Here is a 24,492-nt window from a genome sequence, read left to right as displayed (position 1 = left end):
CGGTGTTGAGGCTTAAAAGGCTTTTTATTTCTTTTTAAGGCAGAAAGGGCTGTGTAATGCAGGAATTCACCTAGGAATGTAGAGACATTCTACAAGGTCAAGCAGTGTGCCTCCTGACTAATAAGCATTTGTCCGGAAATGAACATGAAGTCAGTACCCACAGCTAGGGAATCATTGGTACTGCTGATTTCCTGCTTTTGCCCAACACTTGTTTAAACAAGTCCACCTCCCCTCCCAGCTTCCACACCCTGCTTTTCAGCTTCATGTGCATAAAGGAACACAAACCTTCGGAGGACAGAAAAAAAAAAGCTGTAAAGCCTGAAAAGCATTCAAGCCCTTCTGAGAACACCCTGCACTTCCTCTGATGGGCCTCTGTGCAATCACTGGAACTGACTCCCACATACATACATTTTATTAAGTTAGTTTACAGCTTTTTTAAAATTAATTTCTAATCCAAATAGTTATATTTATGAAGCTTTGTGTCAAAATAATTGCCAAAAGGAAAAATCAGATCATTTTAATCCACAAGCACTAGACCACAAGTGATACTGCTCATTGCCCAAACAATTAAATCTAGTGGTAGCCTCATAATCAGCCCCGTGTCTCTTTCCTAAGCATTCTAGCCCCAAACTACAGCCCACCCAACTGTATAGCACGGTTACTGTAAATTTCAACTTTTTGTCAAAACCACGCAGCTTAAGCCTTCATTCACACCGGCCTCCTGTTTGTTTTATTTGGACACAGGAGAAATTGATCTGAGAAGTACAAATGCTATACTACCAAAAGCAATTTCTCCTGTGCTTAAATCTACATGTACATTTAGGCCCCTTTTACACTGGGGCGGGGGTAAAGCGCCGCTATTGTAAGTGGTGCTTTACCGTCTGTATTCGGCCGCTAGCGGGGCGGTTTTACCCCCTGCTAGAGTCCGAGAAAGGGTTAAAAACCACCGCAAAGCGCCTCTGCAGAGGCGCTTTGCCGGCGGTATAGCCGCGCTGTCCCATTGATTTCAATGGGCAGGAGCGGTATACACTTCGCTCCTTCACCGCTCCGAAGATGCTGCTAGCAGGACTTTTTTTCTCATCCTGCTAGCGCACCGCTCCAGTGTGAAAGCCCTCGGGGCTTTCACACTGGAGAGACAGCAGCGGCTGTTTCGGGTCGGTTTGCAGGTGCTAATATTAGCGCAACAGCGCCTCAAACTGCCCCAGTGTGAAAGCGCCCTTAGACGCATTTACAGTATCCAATCCCCCTGGATGAACAGATTTCATTTTTTCTAAATGCAGCTAAACTGAATGCAACTAAAGTAAGGTACAGTAAATGCAGTGTGCATTATAACATTTAGAATCATTACATGTATTTATATGCATTTGGAAATGTCTACTATAAACGCATAATAATGCATATATTGGTGTGCCTGTGTGAATGAGGCCGAAATTGGCATCTCTATCTATATAAAACATTAAAAATAAGCGCCTATACTATTTAAAATCCGGTAATGCACTCACACTGCTCTGCACACGCTCAGTTGCTCTCTATTTTCAGGCACTGTGCCAAATCTGTAGAGGCCGATCTGCTGACAGCCTAAAGATTTACTGCTGTTTAGGGGCTCTGGGCTTCAGCAAAATTGCAGCCTCCAGCAAGAAGAACAATACTGGAGGAAATTTACAGCACACGCTAATTTTACTAGCAGAATTATTAATATGGAATGTATGTTTCTTGCTTAAGAACAATATTTTTATCAAGATGTGTACACTTTAGGCTGTGTTTTCACTTATGGATTTTGTAACTGTGGGTGGTTTCATGTTTGGCTGTTGTTTCTGTAAGCATAGGCTTCAGGTAAGAGAAATAGATATATACATTGCCACACAATCTCCCTCTGTGTAGACTGTAAAAACACTAGAACTTGTTACCATTCACTGAGACTAAGTTTACATATGCAGCAGTCTCTACCCCCCCCCCCCCAATACCACACCGATGCAAGCCTTTGTCTCCAGGTTGACTTCAATAGGCAAGTTTGACAGATGGTGGCACCTGTCAAACTCAACAAGCTGTATTAAATTTGCAGCAAATCAAAGCTTTTTGGCCGTGGAATTTATACAGCCTCCTCCAGCTGTAGGTTATTTTTTTAGGTGGGTGGCCAAGGGGCAGTAACTGTGGCTGAAGTGCCCGTTTTTACAGCCCACTTGCCGCCCATGTAAATGAAGCCTTACGGCAAACCTGGAGACACATAAACATGCTACAACTGAAGCTGGTTGACAAAGGCACCTACAAAAACCACATAATGAACATACAAGATTAATATAATGCAACAAACAATGAAAGCACCCCTGCCAGCAGATTTTAGGCCTCATGTACACTGCTGCTGCTAAATGGACGTTTAGGAGAAGTTGGGCATTTTTTTCAACTGCTCCTGAACTCTCCTCTATGTCATCTAATCAGTACATGTACACAGGGTCGTTTGCAGTTGTTTCTAGGCAGTTAAGTTTTTTTTTGAAATGCATAAAAATGGGTTCAAAAGCTGAGTTTAGAGGCATTTCAAGCGCTAAATGTGGTAACTCGCGCTTAGCTGCGTTTTGTTTACAGGCCTTTTTCATTTTTGGCTATTTTTAATCACTTGCCGACCAGCTGCTGTCATTATACTGTGGCAGGTTGGCACGTTCCCGCGAGCCGTCATAGCTATACGTCGGCTCCTTTAAGCGGGATAGCTGGAGCGTGCAGGCACCCGCTGCACTTTGGGGGTGCCGATGCTCGTAGCCGACGGTCACGATGACCACCGGCCAGGAACAGGCAGAACAGGGACGTGTGTTTTTTTCAAAATTTTCGCTTTTTTTGTTTATAGCGCAAAAAATAAAAACTGCAGAGATGATCAAATACCACCAAAAGAAAGCTCTATTTGTGGGGGAAAAAAAAGACGTTTGGGTACAGTGTCGCACGACCGCACAATTGTCAGTTAAAGTGACACAGTGGCGTCTCGCAAAAAAAATTCTCTTCCGGGGCTGAAGTGGTTAAACGCCTCTAGAACGCAAACGTGGCATGTAAACGCGCACGTGGGTCACTATCTGTCAAGATAAATCATTCAGGAGAGGTTGTAAGAGGTTGTAAAAAAAACGTCCCGTGTACATGAAGCCTTAGAAGCACATTCCTTCGAAATTTTCTCTGCTGTGGCACAAAAAGGCAGCTTTTACAACAAATAAGACATGAAAATGTATGTCAATGGGCATCTTTATTCTGCATGAAAATACTTACTTTGGATAGTTATTACAGTACTGGGTGTAAATATCAAAGTCTTGGCTCTGTAAAGGTAAAAAGGAAAAGAATTAGAAAGCGCAGATTGTAGCAGATAATTTCCAAATACTTCGCCCCTTTCTAGCTCAATCAGTGGGAAGATTCTGCACATAAACTATAGATAATCAGGCAGTGTGTGTGTTAATGCACAAGGCCCACAATCCTATCAGATCCATTATAAAACCGCTATCTGCAATGTTTTTCATCACTTTTCCTATAATCTTGTATCGGAAAACATTTCTTTTATACCCCAACATATGTAGATTGCCAGAAGTGTAGAGATAAAGCTGGCTGTTCCCGTGAGGTCTAGAAGCATATCTAATGTACACACGTGGAAACATTCATCTATTTACAAGTTGTCTCGATAGAATAGGAGCCAACTTTTTAAATTACCTTTTCCACAAAGCAGGTAGCCACAGCCACAGGGTCATCTCTGCAACTGTCCAGGTCCTGGAGAAGTTCACTGAACAAAGAAGACAATGTGAGGATAGCAGAGGATTACAAGTGTCCGTTATTCATCCATTTCATCAATGAACACAGAAAAAAAAAAAACCCTGTACAATGCAACGGGTCTGGGACACCGTGATAAAAGGAACTTAAGGTGGTTATAAACCTTTTAAAAAAAAAATTAAAACAACAACAGGTTATACTTGCCTGCTCTGTGTAATTGTTTTGCACAGAGCAGCCCCAATCCTCTTTTTCTGGGGTTGGGGCTGCTCTGGTGCATTAAGGTAAAAAAAAAATCCTTAAGGCTGTAGAACCACTTTAAAAACGCATCTAAAACTAAAACAGTTAGTTATATATAGCATCCTTAGATGTTGTGGCTGCATTACTTTTACGCGTTTCATTTTTTCCTTTATTTTTATCTGCTGCTCCGGCTAGTAATTCACTTCTTGTGTTAGGGTGGCTCCTCTATTTATGAAGGAGCAATGAAAACACTCCTGGCACAGCAGCACTGTCTGGGGAGGTTATTGTTAGATGGACTAATAGAGTAAAGGGAACTTTACATAAGGGATTAACAAATTAAATCTGAATCCTGCTAACACTTTATAAGCAGGTACAGAAACTTTTTCTTCTTTTTGGGAAAAAGGTTTTACATAAATGAATATAAGCTGACCATTGTAGCGCCCCTGTCAGTGTTAAATGGTTGGTCTCATCCCTCTAACTGGCACTTTTTCTGGACAGCTTGGTCTGTTAAAGGATAGCAGAGCTACAGGAAAAGCTGGCCATAGGTGGGTCAGTTTTTTTCATTCAACCAGCGGGTTGAACGAAAAAAAATCTGACCCAATTCCCACATTTGGGGTGGATGGGGGAATCCTGCTGCAGTGTCAATTTATTCTAACAGTGGGGAGAATTCCCCACCATCCAATACACTGATCAGCGCTGCAGCTCTGATCGAGAAGAAATTTTCCAGCAGGGCTGTAGTACATTGGTCAAGGGGGGAAGGGAGGCGGGGGGGAGAGGAGGGGGGGGGGTTGCTACAGTAGGGCATGGTTAGAACTCCAGTTACGTTTTTATTTGCTGTCTGTGTCCCATTAGGGGATCTATATTATGTGTCCCAGAAACACAACAAGAAATAAAAAGGAAGATCTACCTCTTTGGAAAAGTTTACTTCTATTCCTTTTCTGGTTACAGCTGTAAAATTCTGGCATCCCAGGGCCAAATAGAAAAAGTGGATCTCCCTAGTGGAGACACAGACATTAATAATAAACTGACAGGGGCTCCAATCCTTCCTCACTTCATCTAAAACAAAAGAAAAAATACTGCCTTTAGAACACTTTAATTCCTCATACTTTTAGATATCATCTTACAAAATGTTATTTCCTCTGTCCTCCGCGACTGATACTTCAGCGAGCTCTCAGCTATCATCAGCCTAAAGTGAAAATGCCTAAATATTCTACAAAATAACTTATGACGTGGTAACGCTTTGGTGGATTAAACAATCCATTTTTTTTGTGTGTGTAAAAGAGGTGGTAATGGAAACCTAGCATTCACTGTAACTAGAATTTTAATCTTTTGACTATCAAGAAGTTCACAAGAGGATTGGTAAACCTACAAAGAACAACTACAAGGAAATCCGTGGTCCCATAATTTAAAGTAAGGCTGGGTTCACACTTAAAACAGATGCGACTGACACCAGGGGGTCCGGTCCGTCCCTGTTACCCGTTTCATGGACGAATCGGGCCCAAATTTTTGCCTGAATTACGACCTGAAAAACGGAGCCAAAAGACACACAGGACCTCTGTGCAATTCGCTCCGCAGCCGCCCTGGAGATGTGTGAATCGCCTCCATAGGAGAGCCGGTCACATTCTCCTGTCATGCAAATTGGATGCGGGGACACCCAGTGTGAACCCAGCCTAAAACTAAAGGCAATTTGTTTTTCATTTTGGATAGAGTAAGACAGCCATACGGAAGGGCGGGGGGAAGCCGGTGATTATCCCAGCTATAGCAGTTGCTTGCGATAATTGCAAACAAGTCCGGCAGGCTGGTTGTACCAAAGTTGATCGATCAACTTGGTACATTCAGCCCGCCCATTAATGGTTCTATCCCTGTTCTGGGGACAACCCAAAATTTGGGATTTTCTTTTACTTTCACTCTCAGCGATAATGGAAAACATGACAAAGAGAGAGGGTGAATCTCCCTAATATGGGGGCACAGACAGCAATAAAAACCTGACAGGGGTTATAATTACTCTTGACTGTTCAACACTAAAAAAAAATATATGTAGTTTGCCTTTAGTTAAACTTTATTGCTCTGATCATTTTTAAGAAGCATCCAATTAGTATTAAATTAAGAAGCCACACTAAGGTCTCCCCTGGTCACCCTCAGTGGTACATGCGTGTTGAGTACAGGAGCTAGATGTAGAACATGCTGCATCATTTCACATGTGGCACTTTGGCCTGCTGTACCAAGTTACCCAATTTCCTGTGACATATGCAGCCACAAACCAGATGGCAAACAGAAGATCAGGCGCAATTATGGCATAAATATGCATTCTTATACAGTATCTTTGCTCGTGTACCCCCAGCACCAGCAGTTGGTTCCATCCAAAAAGGTTGTCCAGGAGTTTCCGCATTATTGCAGAGTGCTCACAGACATCCATCCTAAATCTACTACTCGCTGAACTGTATATAGGGATCAGATTAAGCTTGATTTTTTTTTTTTTAAATAAAACAAAAAACAACAGCCACAGACATAAGACTGTCACCCATTCCAGCCACTTTATTTATCAATACCCCAATGCTGGTACAGAGAAATGAGTCTTCTTGGAGATCATTAAAGGATATGTAAAGGTTCGGGTTAAAAAACCAACAAACAAAAAACAAAAACATGTCATACTTTCCTCCTCTGTGCAGTTGGTTTTAGACAGAGTGGCCCGATCCTCCATTTCTGGGGTCCCTCAGCGGCACTCCTGGCTCCTCTTCTTCTTGAGTGCCCCGTTGGAGAGCCGCTCTCCCTTGGGGCACTTGTGCGGGCGCGCTCCCGTGTCTTGCTGCTGCGTCTATTGACACAGACAGTAGGACTCGGCCCCGCCCCCCGGGCCAGTTGGGTTAGCTGTGCTGCTATCAATCTATCCAATCAGGAGCCGGGACTAAGCCTGGAGCTGGTGTGCTCGTCACCGTCGCTGAAAAGACCGGGTTCAGGTAAGTAAAAGGGGGGCACTGGGGGGGGCTGCTGCTTCACAGGAGGTTTTTCCTTGAGGGTTTACAACCCCTTTAAGCCCCCGTTCACACCTGAGTATTTTGTAGCTTGATGCTCACAATACTCCACAAATGTTCAGTATATTAAAAACTTATTCAACCCAGGAGAAGAGGCTCTAGAGAGGGTATATGAGAGCGATAAACAAATCTTTGAATGGTGACTCTTGCATTGGGAGAAATCTGTTTAAAGAGGAAGTAAACCCTGATGGGTTTACTTCCTCTTTGTTTCCCTGCAAAGGTAAAGCATAATGGGCTACTATGCATCGCATAGTAGCCCATTATGTGACACTTACCTGCTACAGGAGCCTGCGATGTCACCACTGTCCCCTCTTCCACGAAGCGTCCATCTTCCTTCCGGGTATTGCGGCTCCGGTGCTGTGATTGGCCAGAGCCGCCATGACGTCACTTCCGCACATGCGCGCGGGAGCCGCCACTAACGGCACGATTACCGTTTAAAACAGCACGCTCAGTGTGCCTGCGCGCCGTTGTGGTGCCTGTCTTTTACAAATATCTCCTAAACTGTGTAGGTTTAGGAGATATTTCTTGCACCTACAGGTAAGCCTTAATCTAGGCTTACCTGTAGGTAAAAGTGGTCTGTAAGGGTTTACAACCACTTTAATCTTAGGCCTCTAAAGAATACATGGGGCCACTCAATGAAGTTAGACAAGAAACAGTTCAATCCTAAACTGCATAGGGGTTTTTTTACTGTTAGAGTGGTAAGGATGTGCAACTCCCTTCCACAGCTGATAATGTCAGAGGAGAGTGTAGAAAAGTAAAAAAAAACAAAAAACTTTTAGATGCGTTTCTTAGTGAACACAATGTACAGGCATATGGAAACCGGTAGTCACACACACATTCTCAGGTTGAACTGGATGGACCGGTGTCTTAATTCAACCTTAGCAACTACTGTAACTATGTAACCCAAATCATATTTGAGGGCTCAGGATCCTGAAGCACAATGCCAGAAGCTTGAAAAAGCACACAAGCTACTGTTGAAGCAGAATGGGGCATTTTTGGACCTATTGAATCCAATCGAAGCATGTGGGGAAAAAAAATTAGCAAAATGTGGAAAAACATGCTTAAACATTTTCGATGGGGCCACAAAATGCACAATCCTACCCCAAACAAGCTCCTGTATGACAGGAGCTTAAAATCGTCTACATACAGTATGCGACGCTCAAGAGCAAATGGAGGCTTATGGCCCGTACACACGATCCGAAAATCGGACGACAGATCGTTGGGTTTTTTTTTTGCATGCTAGTCGCATATCAAAAATGGAGGTTACTAAAGTTACGAAAATTCTCGTACGACAGAATTAAAAAAAAAAATCGGAAGTAACGTCATGTGTTGTGGTGTATTTCTATTTGTATTTTCGGATGACAACTGTACTGATTAAAATTAAAAATGTTCGTGTTTGTCCAATCGGATAATATCGGATGAAGTGTCGTGATCGGCTCTCGAAAGCTCTGTACTAATGATCCAATTATCGTACAATCGCTTCGAAAGCAGTATTTTTCGTCCAATTTTCGGATTGTGTGTACGGCCATTAGAGTTGCTTCTTTCTTGTTTTTTTGTTTGCATTGTCATTGAGATAAACAGGAGTTAGGGAAGATATCAGATGCAGCAGAAGAAATAAGGCATTTACCAAAACGCACACACAAAAAAATAAAGAAAATAAAAATCAAAAGCAAAATGTAGCAATAAAAAATAAAATAAAAAAAGTAAAAACACTACTACAAAAAAACTCAGTACAAAACGTATTTCATATTCTTCGCAAACACAAATTAGAAGAAAAAAAAAACAAAAAAAAACAAAAAAGGTACACTACTAAACCAAGGAAAATATCCAGCCAGTTTTTAAAAAGAATATAAAAATAAAAATGTATCTATTACAGGCCAGCGTACACATGCTTGTGTTCTAACATAACACCACACAAAAATTAAAATGGCAGAAAAATAACCACCAATGTAAAAATCATGCTGAACACAGAATAAAACAGACACATATCATGTACACACACATGCAGTTTAGGGGTGTTTTATGTTCTTTGTTCATATTTGCAAACGACACCCCAGTATTAACCTACCTGTCAACCGATCACTAGTTTGTGCTTCTTGATACAAATACAATAAGGAAAGAATGTAGATATTAGCTTGAGGATGATTGTCCATACACCAAAGACCAATCAGGTCATAACACCACGCAGAGTTTATAGGGCATACAGGGAAAGTATGGAAATACAGTAAATGCTTAACACAGACTTTTCACCCACATAGCAAGGTCTACTTTTTTATCTTGCCTCCTTGTTGAAACACTATATTAATCCAAAGAGAAAAAAAAAACATCTAAGGGGAAAAAGTTAGATAAAAAAAACGTACCTTTCCCCCAGCACCTGGGCGAGAGAAATGTCATCATCCTTCCGGCAAGAAGCTGAGGAATATGGAGTAGGCCAGATCTAGCTGAGAAAACAATCCTGTGCGGTGCTGCAGTTTTTCTCACAAGATTTCAAGGCCAATATTCCGTGGGATCTTGTAGTCAGGATGATGATGTAATCCCCTTGCACTATTAAAGCTGGGGTAAAGGTGACTATATTATCTAACCTTAAATCTCCCCTACACATTTTTTCTTTGAAGTTAACTCAGCCTTTCAACAAAGGAGGGGGCACACTAAAAAAGTAGACCTTGTTTGGAGTGCAATTTTGGCTTTATATAACAGCAGCCAATGATGCTTACTTGACTTTTAGGTCTTTTGTTAATCTGAAACTTTCTATTAAAAAGGGAGTCATTCCTGAGAGCAGCATGGAGGCTGCCATTGCCAACATCTTATTCTGTAAAAGCAAACTGCTTCTGACACTCAGAGCCCAGAACACGTATGTACACAAGGATTTCTGAGCAGTCTTATGATTTTCCTGATTTACATACTTCTTCCGAAACTTTTTTTAATTAAAAACAAAGCCTTATTGAGTTATGAACAAAATACCAGGTACAAATATAGAGAACATTGAATACATTAGTATAAAGCCGGACAAGAATTACTGACATCAGTTTTCGTAAAAAAGCAACACCCGTACAGGTCATAAGACAACAGAAATAATAATATAAAGGAAGGAGAAAGTAATTAATATTCCACCACTTGTTCCAAGACTTTAACTCAGAAAGTATTACAGCTAGTGGGTCAGAATAAAAGCAAGCCAAAATTTGATTCAGAAAGGTCAGCAATGGCAGTCCCCATTATTCTCTTGGGAGAGATTTACTTTGAGGCCTGATTTTTCTGTGCTGCAGTTCAGTAACACTTGCAAGTCTCGCTCCACCCCCAGCCTCTGACTGGACAGTATAAGGCGATTCGAGGAAACTGATGAAGTCCGTTCATCCTCTGCTTTATCCTTCTACCAGCATGCCCTTTGTTAGAGCATAAACACTGCAGGACAAGTGATTGGCTCCTTGTGCTGCTTCCCCTTCTCCCAATCTTAGTTCTACTGTACAGGAGACAGTGCAAGAAGCTGACATGTCAAAATCAGGTACTTACACGGTTTAACTTAAAAATAAATTTTAGGCCCCTTTCAGAGGAAGCTAAACCCATATATCCGCATGCTCAGTGGGAGATCTCTTCGCTAATCCCCCCTGAGCAGGAGGATGACAGGTTCATGTCCCCTCTGCTGCAGAGCGGACACAGACACAGCCAGCTGTTTTAGATGGAGTAGTCGGATGGAAATGGACTGCCTGTCCGTTTCTACCCGATTGTCATCTGATCCAATCTGCCGGACAGATGGGAAATGGATTCCTATCCATCCTTTTTTAGCAGACCAGATTGGATGCTGGCGGGTGACAGCTGACACATGTCTGTTGACATCCACCGCCCCATAGAGAACAATGGGTGGTTCGATCGGGTCTGCCTGAAAAACGGATAGGCAGATCCGATCAGTCCGCTGGTGTGAAAGGGGCCTAAACCCCAACACCGGAAGTGTAAACATCTTCCGTTGTAGTGGGGCTTCTCCCGCACTGCAAAGGTCAATTGCTCATTTAAGCCTAGGGGACATACCTGATCCTCCACACTGCTAGACCAGTCCCCTCAGCAACTTCTCCCCCGTGCTCCAGAGGTCTAAAATTCTGACACTGCACTGGACATGATGATGCTGGCAGACAGCCCACCGTCAGAGCATGGGGGAGCGCCTCCTGCCAGGGAAGCGGAAATTTAGATAAGTAAAAGTGCTTCTCCTCTCCCCTAGACCAGGAATCTCCAAACTACAGGCCTCCAGCTGTTGCGGAACTACACCTCCTGTGAGTTATTGTAAAACACTGACATTCACAGACATGACTATGCATGATGGGAATTGTAGTTCCTGAACAACTAGAGCGCCATAGTTTGAAGACCCCTGCCCTAGACTAACCCTTGCAGTGCAGATGCAGCCCCACTGCAAGGAGGACTTTCAAATTTCCCAGAGTTGGGCTTTAATGATGTATTAATATCGTTTACATCTTTTAGGAGTTCAGCTTAACGGAAATCATTTTGGTACTTCAGTTTCTGAAGCGACCAATGGAGGACAGTGGCCATGAATCATTGTAGATCTGCTTGCATTTCCTAGAAAAAACACTCCAATGACTAAAAATACCAAAGATAAACAGAACAGAAATGAGGTGAAAGCAAAGTATTTTACCTGTTCAATTCATAAATATCTTCAATATTTCCAAAGAGAGCGCTGACTTGGTCTGGATTAATTGGCAGCTCCTGTTTGTCTATGATGCCTCCCAAATAATCCTACAAGAATAAAAGAACCGTCAATTCAGTTTCGTCTATTAATCACGCCTGACGCCTTTATTGGCTCATTACTGTATTAGCCGTATCCTGCTCCCCAGGTCATGAGATTTTATTATAGGAATAAATACAATTTCTTATCAGCGTGATGCGGTAAGCCATAAATGGGATTCACAGACCTGGTTTCATTCACTAAATGGGATTTAAAGAGGATAAAATAGGTAATTTGCTGCCTAGAATGTGTCACGGAAAACGGCGAATTGTAAGGAAGGAGACAAAGCACACATAAAAGCCAATTCTACTGTACAATTAACTGAAGAAGAAAAATGTAGTAATTAGAAGTCAGAAAACAAAAACAGACATGTGCTTGTGTGGAATGTACAGACAATAAAGCCTCATAGCCAGAGGCCTCTGCAATGTATTGGATTCCCTGGTGATGGCCAAATAACAGGAAAGTAACTGGTTTCACGTCTGCAGGAAATCAAGGAACAAAATGAGTTTACGGAAGATCAAGTGCCTTTCTTTTCCATGTAGGGGCACATTTACAACACTCTATCTATTTGGGTTACCTTCATTAATTGCTACCTAAAAAAGGCATATAAAAGAGCATTCAAGGACTGGTCACCGTGTCCGTTAGACTACATTGCTTCTTCATAAGGCAGGCTCCAGGTTGAATGTGGAAGTACACGAGGACATGCACAAAAATATACTGCAATTCATACACAAACATAGCTACATGGGACACCGGGAAAATAAAATGTAATAAAATATACATTTTTTTGTCAGGACTAGAGAGATAAATGATTAGATCTTCTGTTAAGATACGTATTGCCATTTGTAATTCCATGGGGCAATGCAAGAGATTTTCCTTTTTTTCCCCCTAGGACACCAGAACAAGAAATGAAGGGAATGGGGAATACTGAGGCAGGAAAGGTTCATTATTAATAAGGATGAGCTCCGGCGTGTTCGCACAGCCCACGTGCAGAGCCCGCCATGAAGTCGGCACTGCGCTAATCACAGGCAGGGAGACATTTCCCGATGTGCGGCTGCAGAGATCAGGAAATGTCTCACTGCTTGTGATTAGCGCAGTGCTGACTTCCTGGCGGGCTCTGCACGTGGGCTGTGCGAACACGCCGGAGCTCATCCTTAAATTAATACCCTCAGAGATTCTAACTTCAACTCTACAAAAAGAAGTTTTTGTTGCTGCTTCTGTCCACAGCGGAGAGATTTCCCATCCTATTCTGTACCTCTAACCCAGTGGTCTCCAAACTGCGGCCCTTTGCTTGCCTTTATCTGGACCTTGGGGCACAACTCCTCCTGCTCACACCAATGATGGGGCACAACTCCTCCCGCTCACACCAATGATGGGGCACAACTCCTCCCGCTCACACCAATGATGGGGCACAACTCCTCCCGCTCACACCAATGATGGGGCACAACTCCTCCCGCTCACACCAATGATGGGGCACAACTCCTCCCGCTCACACCAATGATGGGGCACAACTCCTCCCGCTCACACCAATGATGGGGCACAACTCCTCCCGCTCACACCAATGATGGGGCACAACTCCTCCCGCTCACACCAATGATGGGGCACAACGCCTCCCGCTCACACCAATGATGGGGCACAACGCCTCCCGCTGACACCAATGATGGGGCACAACTCCTCCCGCTGACACCAATGACGGGGCACAACTCCTCCCGCTGACACCAATGACGGGGCACAACTCCTCCCGCTGACACCAATGACGGGGCACAACTCCTCTCGCTGACACCAATGATGGGGCACAACTCCTCTCCCTGACACCAAGGAAGGGGCACAACTCCTCTCGCTGACGCCAATGATGGGGCACAACTCCTCCCGCTCACACCAATGATGGGGCACAACTCCTCCCGCTCACACCAATGATGGGGCACAACTCCTCCCGCTCACACCAATGATGGGGCACAACTCCTCCCGCTCACACCAATGATGGGGCACAACTCCTCCCGCTCACACCAATGATGGGGCACAACTCCTCCCGCTCACACCAATGATGGGGCACAACGCCTCCCGCTCACACCAATGATGGGGCACAACGCCTCCCGCTCACACCAATGATGGGGCACAACGCCTCCCGCTGACACCAATGATGGGGCACAACGCCTCCCGCTGACACCAATGATGGGGCACAACTCCTCTCGCTGACACCAATGACGGGGCACAACTCCTCCCGCTGACACCAATGATGGGGCACAACTCCTCCCGCTGACACCAATGATGGGGCACAACTCCTCTCGCTGACACCAATGATGGGGCACAACTCCTCTCACTGACACCAAGGAAGGGGCACAACTCCTCTCGCTGACACCAAGGAAGGGGCACAACTCCTCTCGCTGACACCAATGATGGGGCACAACTCCTCTCGCTGACACCAAGGAAGGGGCACAACTCCTCTCGCTGACACCAAGGAAGGGGCACAACTCCTCTCGCTGACACCAAGGAAGGGGCACAACTCCTCTCGCTGACACCAAGGAAGGGGCACAACTCCTCTCGCTGACACCAAGGAAGGGGCACAACTCCTCTCGCTGACACCAAGGAAGGGGCACAACTCCTCTCGCTGACACCAAGCAAGGGGCACTATTCCTTTGACCGATATAACAATGAGGCACTATTCCTCCCACCGACACCAAGGATGGGGCATTATTCCTTCTACTGACACCAATAATGGGGCACTGTTCCTTCCACTAACACCAATGATGGAGCAGTATTCCCCACCCAATAACAAAGATGGGGCATTGTTTACTCCCGTACATGCCAGTACATTGCTTTCTACTCCTACTGGCCAGTCCACACATCCCCCATAGTCTGAAGGAAATTTTGCTCTAACCCCTAACCCCCTGCAATGGATTAAACAGTGTGGCCTAAACACAGCTGTCAGAAAAATGTTTTTGCATTGTAAAGAGCAACCAAAGATGCCATTTTTCAGTTTTCAGACAACCTAATCTCTATCGGTGCAGAGGAGACATCACCGGTCAAGGCCAGTCTGGGGTGAGAAGCATTAGGATAGGTTGTAAATCCTTGGCTGAGCATGAAGGGTTTTTTCCCTGATAAACTAGTACTATGCCTCCCCCACCTTTTTCCATACAGAAGTGCTGAAGGATTCATATGGATGAGGGAGATCCCATTGTCTGTTAGGTCCAAGGATATTATTAGGGAATCTGTGGGTGAGGAGAGATTCACAAGGGTAGGACCAATTATTACTGAAGAATGATCACACTGCATAGTGGTTACCATACAAACAAGTGTACTACAATGCTTGTTAGTAGTTACAGATTTGCCACCATGCTGGAAATGTTTTGCATTATTTGTTCTTTGTTCACCATAGAAATGAAAGTGATGCATTGCCTGCACATTTCCTGAAAGAATACACCACCCATACCAGGTTTAAATGTCCAGGTTGGTTCAGCAATTGTAAAAGTAAGCAACTCTTTCATTTTATAATGTTTTTAAAGAACAGCTTTGTCTATGGCAAAAAAAAAAACCTAGTTCAGTGGAAGAGGCACCCAGGTCACAAGAAAAAGTTGCAGCAGGTTATGAATTTCAGAACTAATTAGGTTAAAGGGGTTGTAAACCCTCGCATTCTATGAATTGAGGTGAAAAACCTCTTGTAGTGCACCAGCCCCCCAGAGCCACCTTTTACTTACCTGAGCCCGATCACTCCTGCGCCGGGGACGAGAACACCCACTCCACCCGGTGTCTTGGGTCCTGATTGGATAGATTGGTAGCAGCGCAGCCATTGACTCCCGCTGCTGTCAATCAAATCCAATTACGTGGGAGCCGGGGGCGGAACCGAGTCCTGCTGTCTGTGTCAAAAGACACAGCAGCAGGTCATGGGAGCACGCCCACACAAGTACCCAGAGGGAGCGCCTCTCCGACGGGGCACCCGGGAAAAGGAGGAGCCAGGAGCACCGCTAAGGGACCCCGGAAGGAGGATTGGGGCCACTCTGTGCAAAACCAACTGCAGAGAGTTAGTAAATAGAAATGTTTACATACACTTTAATTGGCAACAGGTCAGTAATATGATTGGGAATAAAAACAGCATCTTAGAGAGTCACAGTGTCTCAGAAGTAAAGATGGGCAGAGGTTGAAAGGTGAAAAGCTGCATCTAAAAACTGTTGAAGACTTTAAATACATCATCATCTACAGTACATATCAAACGATTCAAAGAATCTGGAGAATTTCCTGTGCTGAGGACAAGGTCAAAACACAATACTGGATGCCCGTGATCTTTGGGCCCTCAGACCGCACTGCATTAAAAACAGGTATGATCCTATGATGGACATCACTACATTCAGGAATATTTTCAAAAATCACTGTCTGAAGAAGCCAGCTCTGAACATGATCTGGAAACGCTGCTATCTTCTCTGGACCAAAGCTCATTTAAAATGTTCTGTTGCAAAGTTGAAAACTGTTCTGTGGTCAAACAAATCAAAATTTGACATTCTTTTTGGCAACCATAGGCACTGCGTCCTCTGGTCTAAAGAGGAGAGGTACCTTCCGGCTTGTTATCAGTGCTCTGCATCTCTGATGGTATATGGGGGTACATTAGTGCATATGGGATGGGCAGCTTGAAAAAGCACCATCAATGCTGAAAGATATATCCAGGCTTTAGAGCCGTATATGCTCCCATCCAGGTGGCGTCTTTTTCAGGGAAGGCCTTGCATATTTAAGCAGAACAATGCTAAACCGCTTACTGCATCTGACAACAGCATGGCTTCGTAGTAGAAGCGTCCAGGTGCTTAACTGGCCTGCAGGCAGTCCAAACCTTTCAAGACTATTTGGCACATCATGAAATGTAAAATATGACAAAGAAGACCCAGGACTGTTGAGCAGTTAGAATCCAATATCAGGCAAGAATAGGACAATATTCCTCTCCCAAAACTCCAGCAACTGATCGCCTCAGTTCCCAGACATTTACAGAGTGTTGTTAAAAGAAGAGGGGATGCTACACCATGGTAAACATGGCATGTCTCCACTTTTTTGACACGTTGCTGCCATCAATTTCAAAATATAGATTTTTTTTATTGTACTTTTTCTCAGTTTAAACATTTGGTATGTTTACTCTTGTGAATAAAATATGAGTTTTCTATTCTAGGCTTTCCTTTTCCTTATTTTCATCTGGTAATCCAGCCAGCAAGTCTGTTTTTTTAGTTTTGGGTTTAATACCGCTTTATTCTTAACCATATATATTTGTTTTATGTCTGAATAGTATATATTTTAGAAGCCTGAACTATAACAAACTTTTTCTTGTGATTTGTGCACCTCTGCTAGTAGTTGGGTTTTTTTGGCTTCTGACCATGACCATCCTTCCCACCCAATGTTTTTTGTTACCTTTTCAACTTCATTGTTTTTAAATGCTACACTATAAGGCAGGGGGGGCACATGTGACCCACAGAGCCCTCTGATGTAGCCCATCATCTTCTGTTCTGGGATGGCAGGTTGGCAAACACAGATCATGGGTTGCCATCCCAGAGCATTAGTGAAGCCAGCGGTAGAGGAAGCAAGCGGCTGTGGAGCAGAGCTGCATAAGCCGATGCTTCCTGTATAGCGCCGGATCCTGTCACAGGCGGAGTGATACCAAATGCACTCTGTCTAAGACAGCAACCACTGCCGATACCTGAATGAAAGATTTATTAAAAGGTACGTTTATTACTAAAAGCACAGTGTGTGATTAGGCATATCTGTTCTGCATGGTTACTGGGGTGCTTTCAAACTAGTGGTTACCAGCACTGAGCCATAGACTTCTGTTATTACTTCCGGGCTTGGTGCGCTTTTAGAAAGTGCACTACACCTGCAGGATATGATAGAAGCATAGGAAAGCCACAGGTTTACTGCTCTGCACCCACGGTGTGGGTAAACCTTGTGGAAGTAGCCTTAGGCCTCTCTTTCACAAGATCGGTCTGACCCAATCAGACTCTCCATTCACCTCTACGGATCGGTCTACGGAGCGGTCTATGGAGCGGCAGATGTAAATGGACTTGTGTCTATTGACACTCGCCTACCTCCAATCTGATCCACTACAAAAAACAGAAGGGGATCTGTCCCCCTCTGTCTGGGTGGATCGGAGGGTCCATAGAGTAGAGTGGGCTGTGTATGTGTCTGCTCTGCATATACAGTGTGGACATGGACCTGTCATCCACACGCTCCGCTCATTGTGGCTCGCGACCGGTTACCAAGTCGCTTAAGTGGCCCTCGCTCTTCAAATGGTTGGGCACCCCTGCTATAGGGCCCCTCTGCTTTTTCTCTCTCCTGTTTATTTCTTACTCTACAAGTGTCATAGTGGGTAGGCATCATCTCATTGTCTGTGACAAGACTGTTTGCTAAACTGTATGGGAACACTGTAGCTTTCCTGTAATTAAAAGGAAACCTCACTGAGAGAAATGCAGAGCCACTGCTGAGCTCCTGAACATGCTAATTGCCCGGTAGCCTTTCACTTTAATACTTTTAAGTCACTAAACAAAAAAAAGCAAGTAGATCAAGACAATAAGATTAAAGTCAAAATTCCTAATCTGCATACTTGTTCTGAATCTTATATCTTCAGTCCTCGAATACATGGGTGGCCAGGAGGTGGTAAAAATAGGCAACTGAGCTGCAAACGACCCATTCAAGTGAATAGGGCTGCTCTGCGACATCAGGTAATGCAAGCAGTTGCAATTAGTAAGCTTTCAATGTTGAAAACAGGTGTCCAGGAAGGGATATATCACCTCCAACCTGCTTGTCAACTGCCTCTGAAAAGCAAACCGCCACTGATCACTTTTCAGAGGGAAGGCAATGACTGCCATAGTGTAAACAAGTCCCTAAAAACAAGTCAGCAACAAGTTTTGTGCCCCACAGGTTCATTTTAAAGGTTACTGTGACACCCGAATCCCATAATGCATGCGTCCAGAATCTCTGCATTTCTAGCTGACCAACAATCCACCCCTCATGGGTAAAACATGTTAGTAACACAACCAAGCCCTGACTGTCAAGATTGCACTTAGAATTGAGGAAGATCAAGCTCATCCCAAAAAAGTTTTTGGCTACAACGCTCCAATTTGCTGCCACACGGCAATAAAGAATTTCTTACAAGGCCCTTGTAAATGGCCTGTTGCCTACCTCCACAATACTGCGCAGATGCTGAACGTACACCCTCTCAGTCTCAATTATTTCCAGCACCACACGTTCCACATAGGTCAGTTTGTTGGAAATCCCACTAACTTTGGTCCCAAATGGAGAAAGAGACCTAGAACCATGGCTTCGTCGGGTAACATTGTTGCCATTGATGGTGTGAGAATTTTTTAATCCACTTTGCATGTCCCGGAAAGTGGTGTGCAGGGTGTCCCCAGACACTAGCTCCATGGCCAGACCAGTTGGAGTGTTACCCAACGGCTCCTCTTCTGCCGGTCTAATATTTTCATAGAGATCACGGCCCTCACGAAGGGAGCCAGAAGATGCTGTAGAGATGATGCTTACGGGTCGGTCCGAATCATAAAAGTCTGTAGAGAGGGATGCAGAGCTGGAGAACTTTTCATTGCTGCTGGAAGAGCCTGCCGACAGCCTGGGGGATTCTGGGAAAAACAAGACAGACATGAATTTAAGTTAAATTAAAGCACTTCATTGAATTTAAATCTTGATTTCAGATGGTGACATTTTATTTTCCAGAAAAGTTATATTCCAGTAAAGGACACAAGGAAGCCATATAAACAGGAGAGTAAAAGCAATGGGAAAATGAAAAAAACAGAACCAATTTACTTTATCCTAGCAGTCATCTTTTCCTAAGATAAAATGTAAAAGTTCTACATATAAATTTTATTTTCCTTGCCTCTCTGTGGCCTGCTAAGTATCACAGTAAAACCATCCATCCTGAGGAACACCAGCTGTTTCCTTTACAAAGACCACAAAGCAAAAGAAATCAGCAATTCTCAAATTTTTGTTTCACCTGAAAATTTTCACACAAATGGGTCTGATCTGAGGGTTTCCAGGTGACTGTGATTCAAAAATTTTACAATTCTTAATTGATTAGACAGATCTGTATTCATATATTCAGGTGAATTGAGAACCTTGGAATTATGTTAACTGCCTTTTTGGAATCAATTCACTCACCCTTAATCATGGTCACCGTCGACTGATGGTTTAATCTTCCACATACAGAATATGGCTGGTAAAATGACACAATTTTCAACAAACCGTCATCCAGCAGCATCAGAGTGAACCCAGGACCCCTTCTGTTGCCAGTGCAGAGACTAATAAATACTTAGTAGAATGCTCTGTTTCCAGTCCCCAGTCACCTCTTCGTAGTAAAAAAGTCAGAATGACCTCTGTCATACCTGCCCCTGAAGAATAGGTATTAACATGAGAAACGCCCATTGGGGATTTGACAATGGGGATTAGAGGACATGCGACACTTCCTACTTTGAATTATTTGTCCACTCTGTCTTGTCATGCTAATAAGGATGAACTACACATGGAGAAGCATTTTCCATAAGTATTTGTTTTATGATTTAATTCAGTCCTGAACGTATCCTTCTCTTTCTTGTTGACTTATGCCCGTACTGGAATAAAGGGCAAACTTATGGGCTAAACCCAACTAGATACTCTGCAGGTTTCACTAGGAATGGCTCTAAGCATCAGTCTTGCTAAATACATAATGTAGGTCAGACATTCTCAACCAGGGTTCCTCCAGAGGTTGCTAGAGGTTCCTTGAGCTGTGGCCAATTGACTTTCCCATCTGATGGTGCCTGCATAGTTCCAGGGTCAATACTACTTGGCATAACCAGCAACCTGACATTTATGTTTTTGTTGTCTTTAAAAGAGGGCATTCTTCCCACTGACCACCAATTTAAGAGACATTCTTCCCACTGACCACCAACATAAGGGACATTTTCCCCATGGACCCCTGATGAACTGTTTCTTTAAAAGTTCCAAGACCTGAAAACGATTTTACGGTCTCCTCTAAGGTAAAAGGGTTGAGTATAGGGGTAAGGAAAAGAGACAACAGTCACTTGTGTGCAATAAACAAAAACATCAGTGCTTCCGAAAACCCACCTTTTCAAGGAATACACTTCAAGCATAAAATAGGAAATATATAGAGAGAATATAACTTTCAAACATTCTCTGGTGGGGAATTGATAACTCTTTTAAAAAACACACAGACCTGGAAGATTCACCTGCAGAGAATGTTTGCTAAAAGTCAGATTTACTTCTTTCTGCTCCAAAGTGAGCTCTACACATTAGGTGCGGTCATGTGCAAGGCTCTATGACACACAAATTCAGTAGTTCAAAGTCCACAGTCCACCTCAGGCATGAGCAGGAGAGTGGCTACATATTTGCCTATAGTGGGACCAGGAAGAACGAATGTAGCCACCCTCTAAGAGGAAGTCAGATCACAGCAGAGAGAAAAAAAAACAGAGACCTGGAGGAGCCTGAGAGCAGTAGGTGTTTTTTCAGTCAAGAATATAAGAGTAAACATAGTTTAGTGTCACTTTAACCCTTGGCTGCCTGCCATTACATTAATTAACCAAAAAAAACCCTTCTGTGTGCACCTCTCTGAAGCAGTTGTACGTGTTCATTGAGGGGATGACTTCTCTGACTCCTAGGTAGGACTTTTAAAAACTTTAGATTGCCCACAGGTTCACTTTAAGAAGGCAATACATTTGTGGAGTATGAACCAAGTCAATCGTTTTGAGACCAATTTGCCAATAATTGAGACACTGTGGGAATCCTACAATATCCCATTCAACTGGGCAGCCAGGTCTTTACATGTATGGGTGGGAAAGAAATGGCTTGTGTATTTTTTTTTTTTCCAAACAATAGTTTGTTGGGCAAGATAGAAAAGACAAAAGGCATGTGTTTTTTTAAAAGAAAAATCTGCTCTCTGTTGTAGCAAATGAGGAAATTACCAATGGCCTTTTCAAATGATACGTTTCTCAATAGATTCTGAAAACATCTACAAAACTATTCAGTAATGACTGAACCGACTGCAAAGATCGAATTATGTATGGCCAGCATTCTTAAAGCAAAGTCCACCTTGTAGAGCATGTTACACTTTACACTTGTATTTAAGGTGTAAAGTGTACCATGCTCCAGCACTTCCAGCCACAGCCCCCCCCACCTTAGCCTTTAAGGCTGGATTAAAGTTAAACAGAAAAAACAAGTATCGAGCTACGTATACTGTATGACCAACATCTGCATATGTTAGGGTAACAACCTAACCAAATTGTTAAAAAAGTGTTTCCATAATAAGACTTTGTAGTAAAATGAATGGGTTACACATGAACTGTACATGCTAATTACCAATCAATGAAGTCTTTTGTTGCGGAATTTGCCCAGGGCAATCGGAGGTGTCATCTTCTGGAAAGAGATGGGACACTGTCCTTCCTGCCAGGAAGTGACAGCCAGCCTGATGAGAAGCGTAGCTGTGAGCAGACAGCTAGAGTGACGCATTTTTCTAGAGGCAGATTGAGACCCAGAATTCTGGCGCTATACAATCAAGTGGGATGCAATAAGGCAGGGAAACTTGATGTGCATGCAAAGGTGGAAAAACTGATAAAGAATTCAGGAACCAGCAGGCACCATCAGGATAAATCAAAATAACCAGTGAGTTTAGAAATCTGGGAGCTGCTACTGTTGTCTTGTTTTTTAAAGATGAAGATCCAGGGCTGTCATTCTTATATCCGCTTCAAAGCCAGTCACTGGCCTGGAACACTTTTATCCATATCATGGTCAGAAAGACAACTGGGCAACTACATTTTTTAAAATGAGTTTGTGTATCCATCACCATTACTTTCATCTTCGTTTTGGATGAAGTTGTGAAGGTTTACAACCCCTGTCAGGATTTATATCTATTTGGTGCTCTGTTAGAGAGATCTCCTTTTACCTCCTGCTTTGAGGACAAGGTTACCAGACCAGAAATAAAAAGCTATAACCAATCCCCTGACAGCAGTAAAACCTGTCAGATATTCACAACTAAAATAACAGTTGTGGCTTTAGGTTCACTTTAAGCAACAGTAGACCATAACATTTCTAATGACAGGTTTCCTTTAATCTAATTGGCTACATGACAACTGGAATTTATCCATCCATAAAGAATTGTAATAACACGTGACGGGACCCCATAACTAAATAATTACAGGGCCTGCTTGTGCTCTCTGCCCAGCTGCATCTCCTAGAGCTGTCATCACTCATTTTGCTATTCCCTCTTACATCTCTGATGAGGGATGTAAACAACAGTGCCATGAGATTTACGCTGTTATTTTGTTTTTCTTTCTTTTTGAACAATAGGACTGCTGAAGGCAATGACATTTTTTAAATTATATATGTTACAGTGTACATAGGCATGACATAAGGATATTATTCAATCTTGCCATTTTCAGCTGGGTTGGATGACCACTTTTTTTCGTATGATGCCTGTAACTGTTCTATGGTCAGTTGAGTTGGTAAGCCATCAGCTGCCTCCCATGCTTCACCCCTCCACGAACCTAGGACTGTATGTAGCCAGAGTGTACAGGTTTATGAAGCAATCTAAAGACATTTTACCGGATGGTGGTCAGATTATGCCTCAGTGGACACCTAAATTGTCCTGGTCAGAAACATTTCTAAAGTAAAGAAAAAGTACAGGGACCTTGTGGTGCCTAAATACACCTGTACTAGACTTGAAATTGATTGCTATGCAAAACCTACTTTGAGTCTAAGCAAAAGCTGTACACATTCCCCTTCCATTACTGAACCCTACCACTGTCTTAATTATTAATTGCCAGAACTTCTTACCACCCACCCCTCCATCTCTCCCCCCTTTAATAATACTGCCAGGCTTAGTGGTATGCTTACCTTCAGAAGCCACCTAAATCCCCTATCCAGGTCCCACAACACCGTAATTTCTATTTGGGGGGAATCGCTAATCCAGTACTAAAATGGCCCCCTGAGACTGCCCTCCACTGACCTCCTCCACTGAATGTTCCACAGGAAGTGTCCACGTCAGGCAGACTGTGATGCGGACACCCAAAGAAGGAACCATGCAGGGAACAGAAAGAAGACTTGGAGGGGCTTTAAACTTCTGGCATTCAACAGTCCATCAGCAAGTTTGTGACTGCACTGTCTGAGCCACTAGATGGAGAATCAACAATCTATGAAAGATTGTTAAAAATAATGAACAGCAAGCATACACAATGTATATTCAAGTCTATAAATGTCACATAAAATATTACTAAGGGATGTGTATTCACTGAAAATATGATGTGGTTCTCCTTTATGGAAATTCTCTTAGAGTAATTACAACTCTAGTTGCAATATGTTTTGACTTGAAACAGATGGTTAACAGTAACAACAGATCTGCTTCCACAAATACGAACACAAATCTTGTTCCTGCAAACCTAGCATTCCCTACTCTGGTACCAATTTTCCTGCACTCTACCAATTGGTATATTGATCTTGTCTAGCTAACAGTTTAACGAGAACCTGTGCAGCAATCAAACACGATCAGGTTCATATGAACTCAATCAAGGCTGTACAAAAAGGAAACTATAGGATTAAAAAAGCTGGAGCTTGAGAATGCAACTTTAACAAATGTTTACAATTTGTTCTGATATACCCAATTTTGACAGCCCCATGGCTGTTAGAAATTCATAGATCGGTATCACCAGAGCACAGATGGGCTGCATCTACAGAGACAAGACTGCATATGTGAAGCCCTGTGTCTGCTTTCATGAAGGGGCACCACACGTGTCCCCCCTCCCTCTA

At 43.3% G+C, this 24,492-nt stretch overlaps 1 protein-coding gene across 1 annotated transcript in view; it reads right to left on the bottom strand.

Annotated features, from left to right (window-relative positions):
- Positions 1 to 24,492, bottom strand: part of PLEKHG3 (pleckstrin homology and RhoGEF domain containing G3) — a 251,286-nt gene that overhangs the window by 37,585 nt on the left and 189,209 nt on the right. The window contains exons 4-7 of the mRNA XM_073609396.1: positions 18,874 to 19,325; positions 11,638 to 11,738; positions 3,676 to 3,745; positions 3,244 to 3,290 (exon numbers count right to left, since the gene is read on the bottom strand). Coding sequence (XP_073465497.1) covers positions 3,244 to 3,290; positions 3,676 to 3,745; positions 11,638 to 11,738; positions 18,874 to 19,325 — 670 coding nt within the window. The remainder of the gene's footprint in view (positions 1 to 3,243; positions 3,291 to 3,675; positions 3,746 to 11,637; positions 11,739 to 18,873; positions 19,326 to 24,492) is intronic.

The sequence above is a fragment of the Aquarana catesbeiana genome, linkage group LG13, assembly GCF_042186555.1.
Source record: "Aquarana catesbeiana isolate 2022-GZ linkage group LG13, ASM4218655v1, whole genome shotgun sequence".
Taxonomy (NCBI): domain Eukaryota; kingdom Metazoa; phylum Chordata; class Amphibia; order Anura; family Ranidae; genus Aquarana; species Aquarana catesbeiana.
Note: the sequence above shows the minus strand (reverse complement) of the source record. Positions and strands in the feature narration are given on the sequence as shown.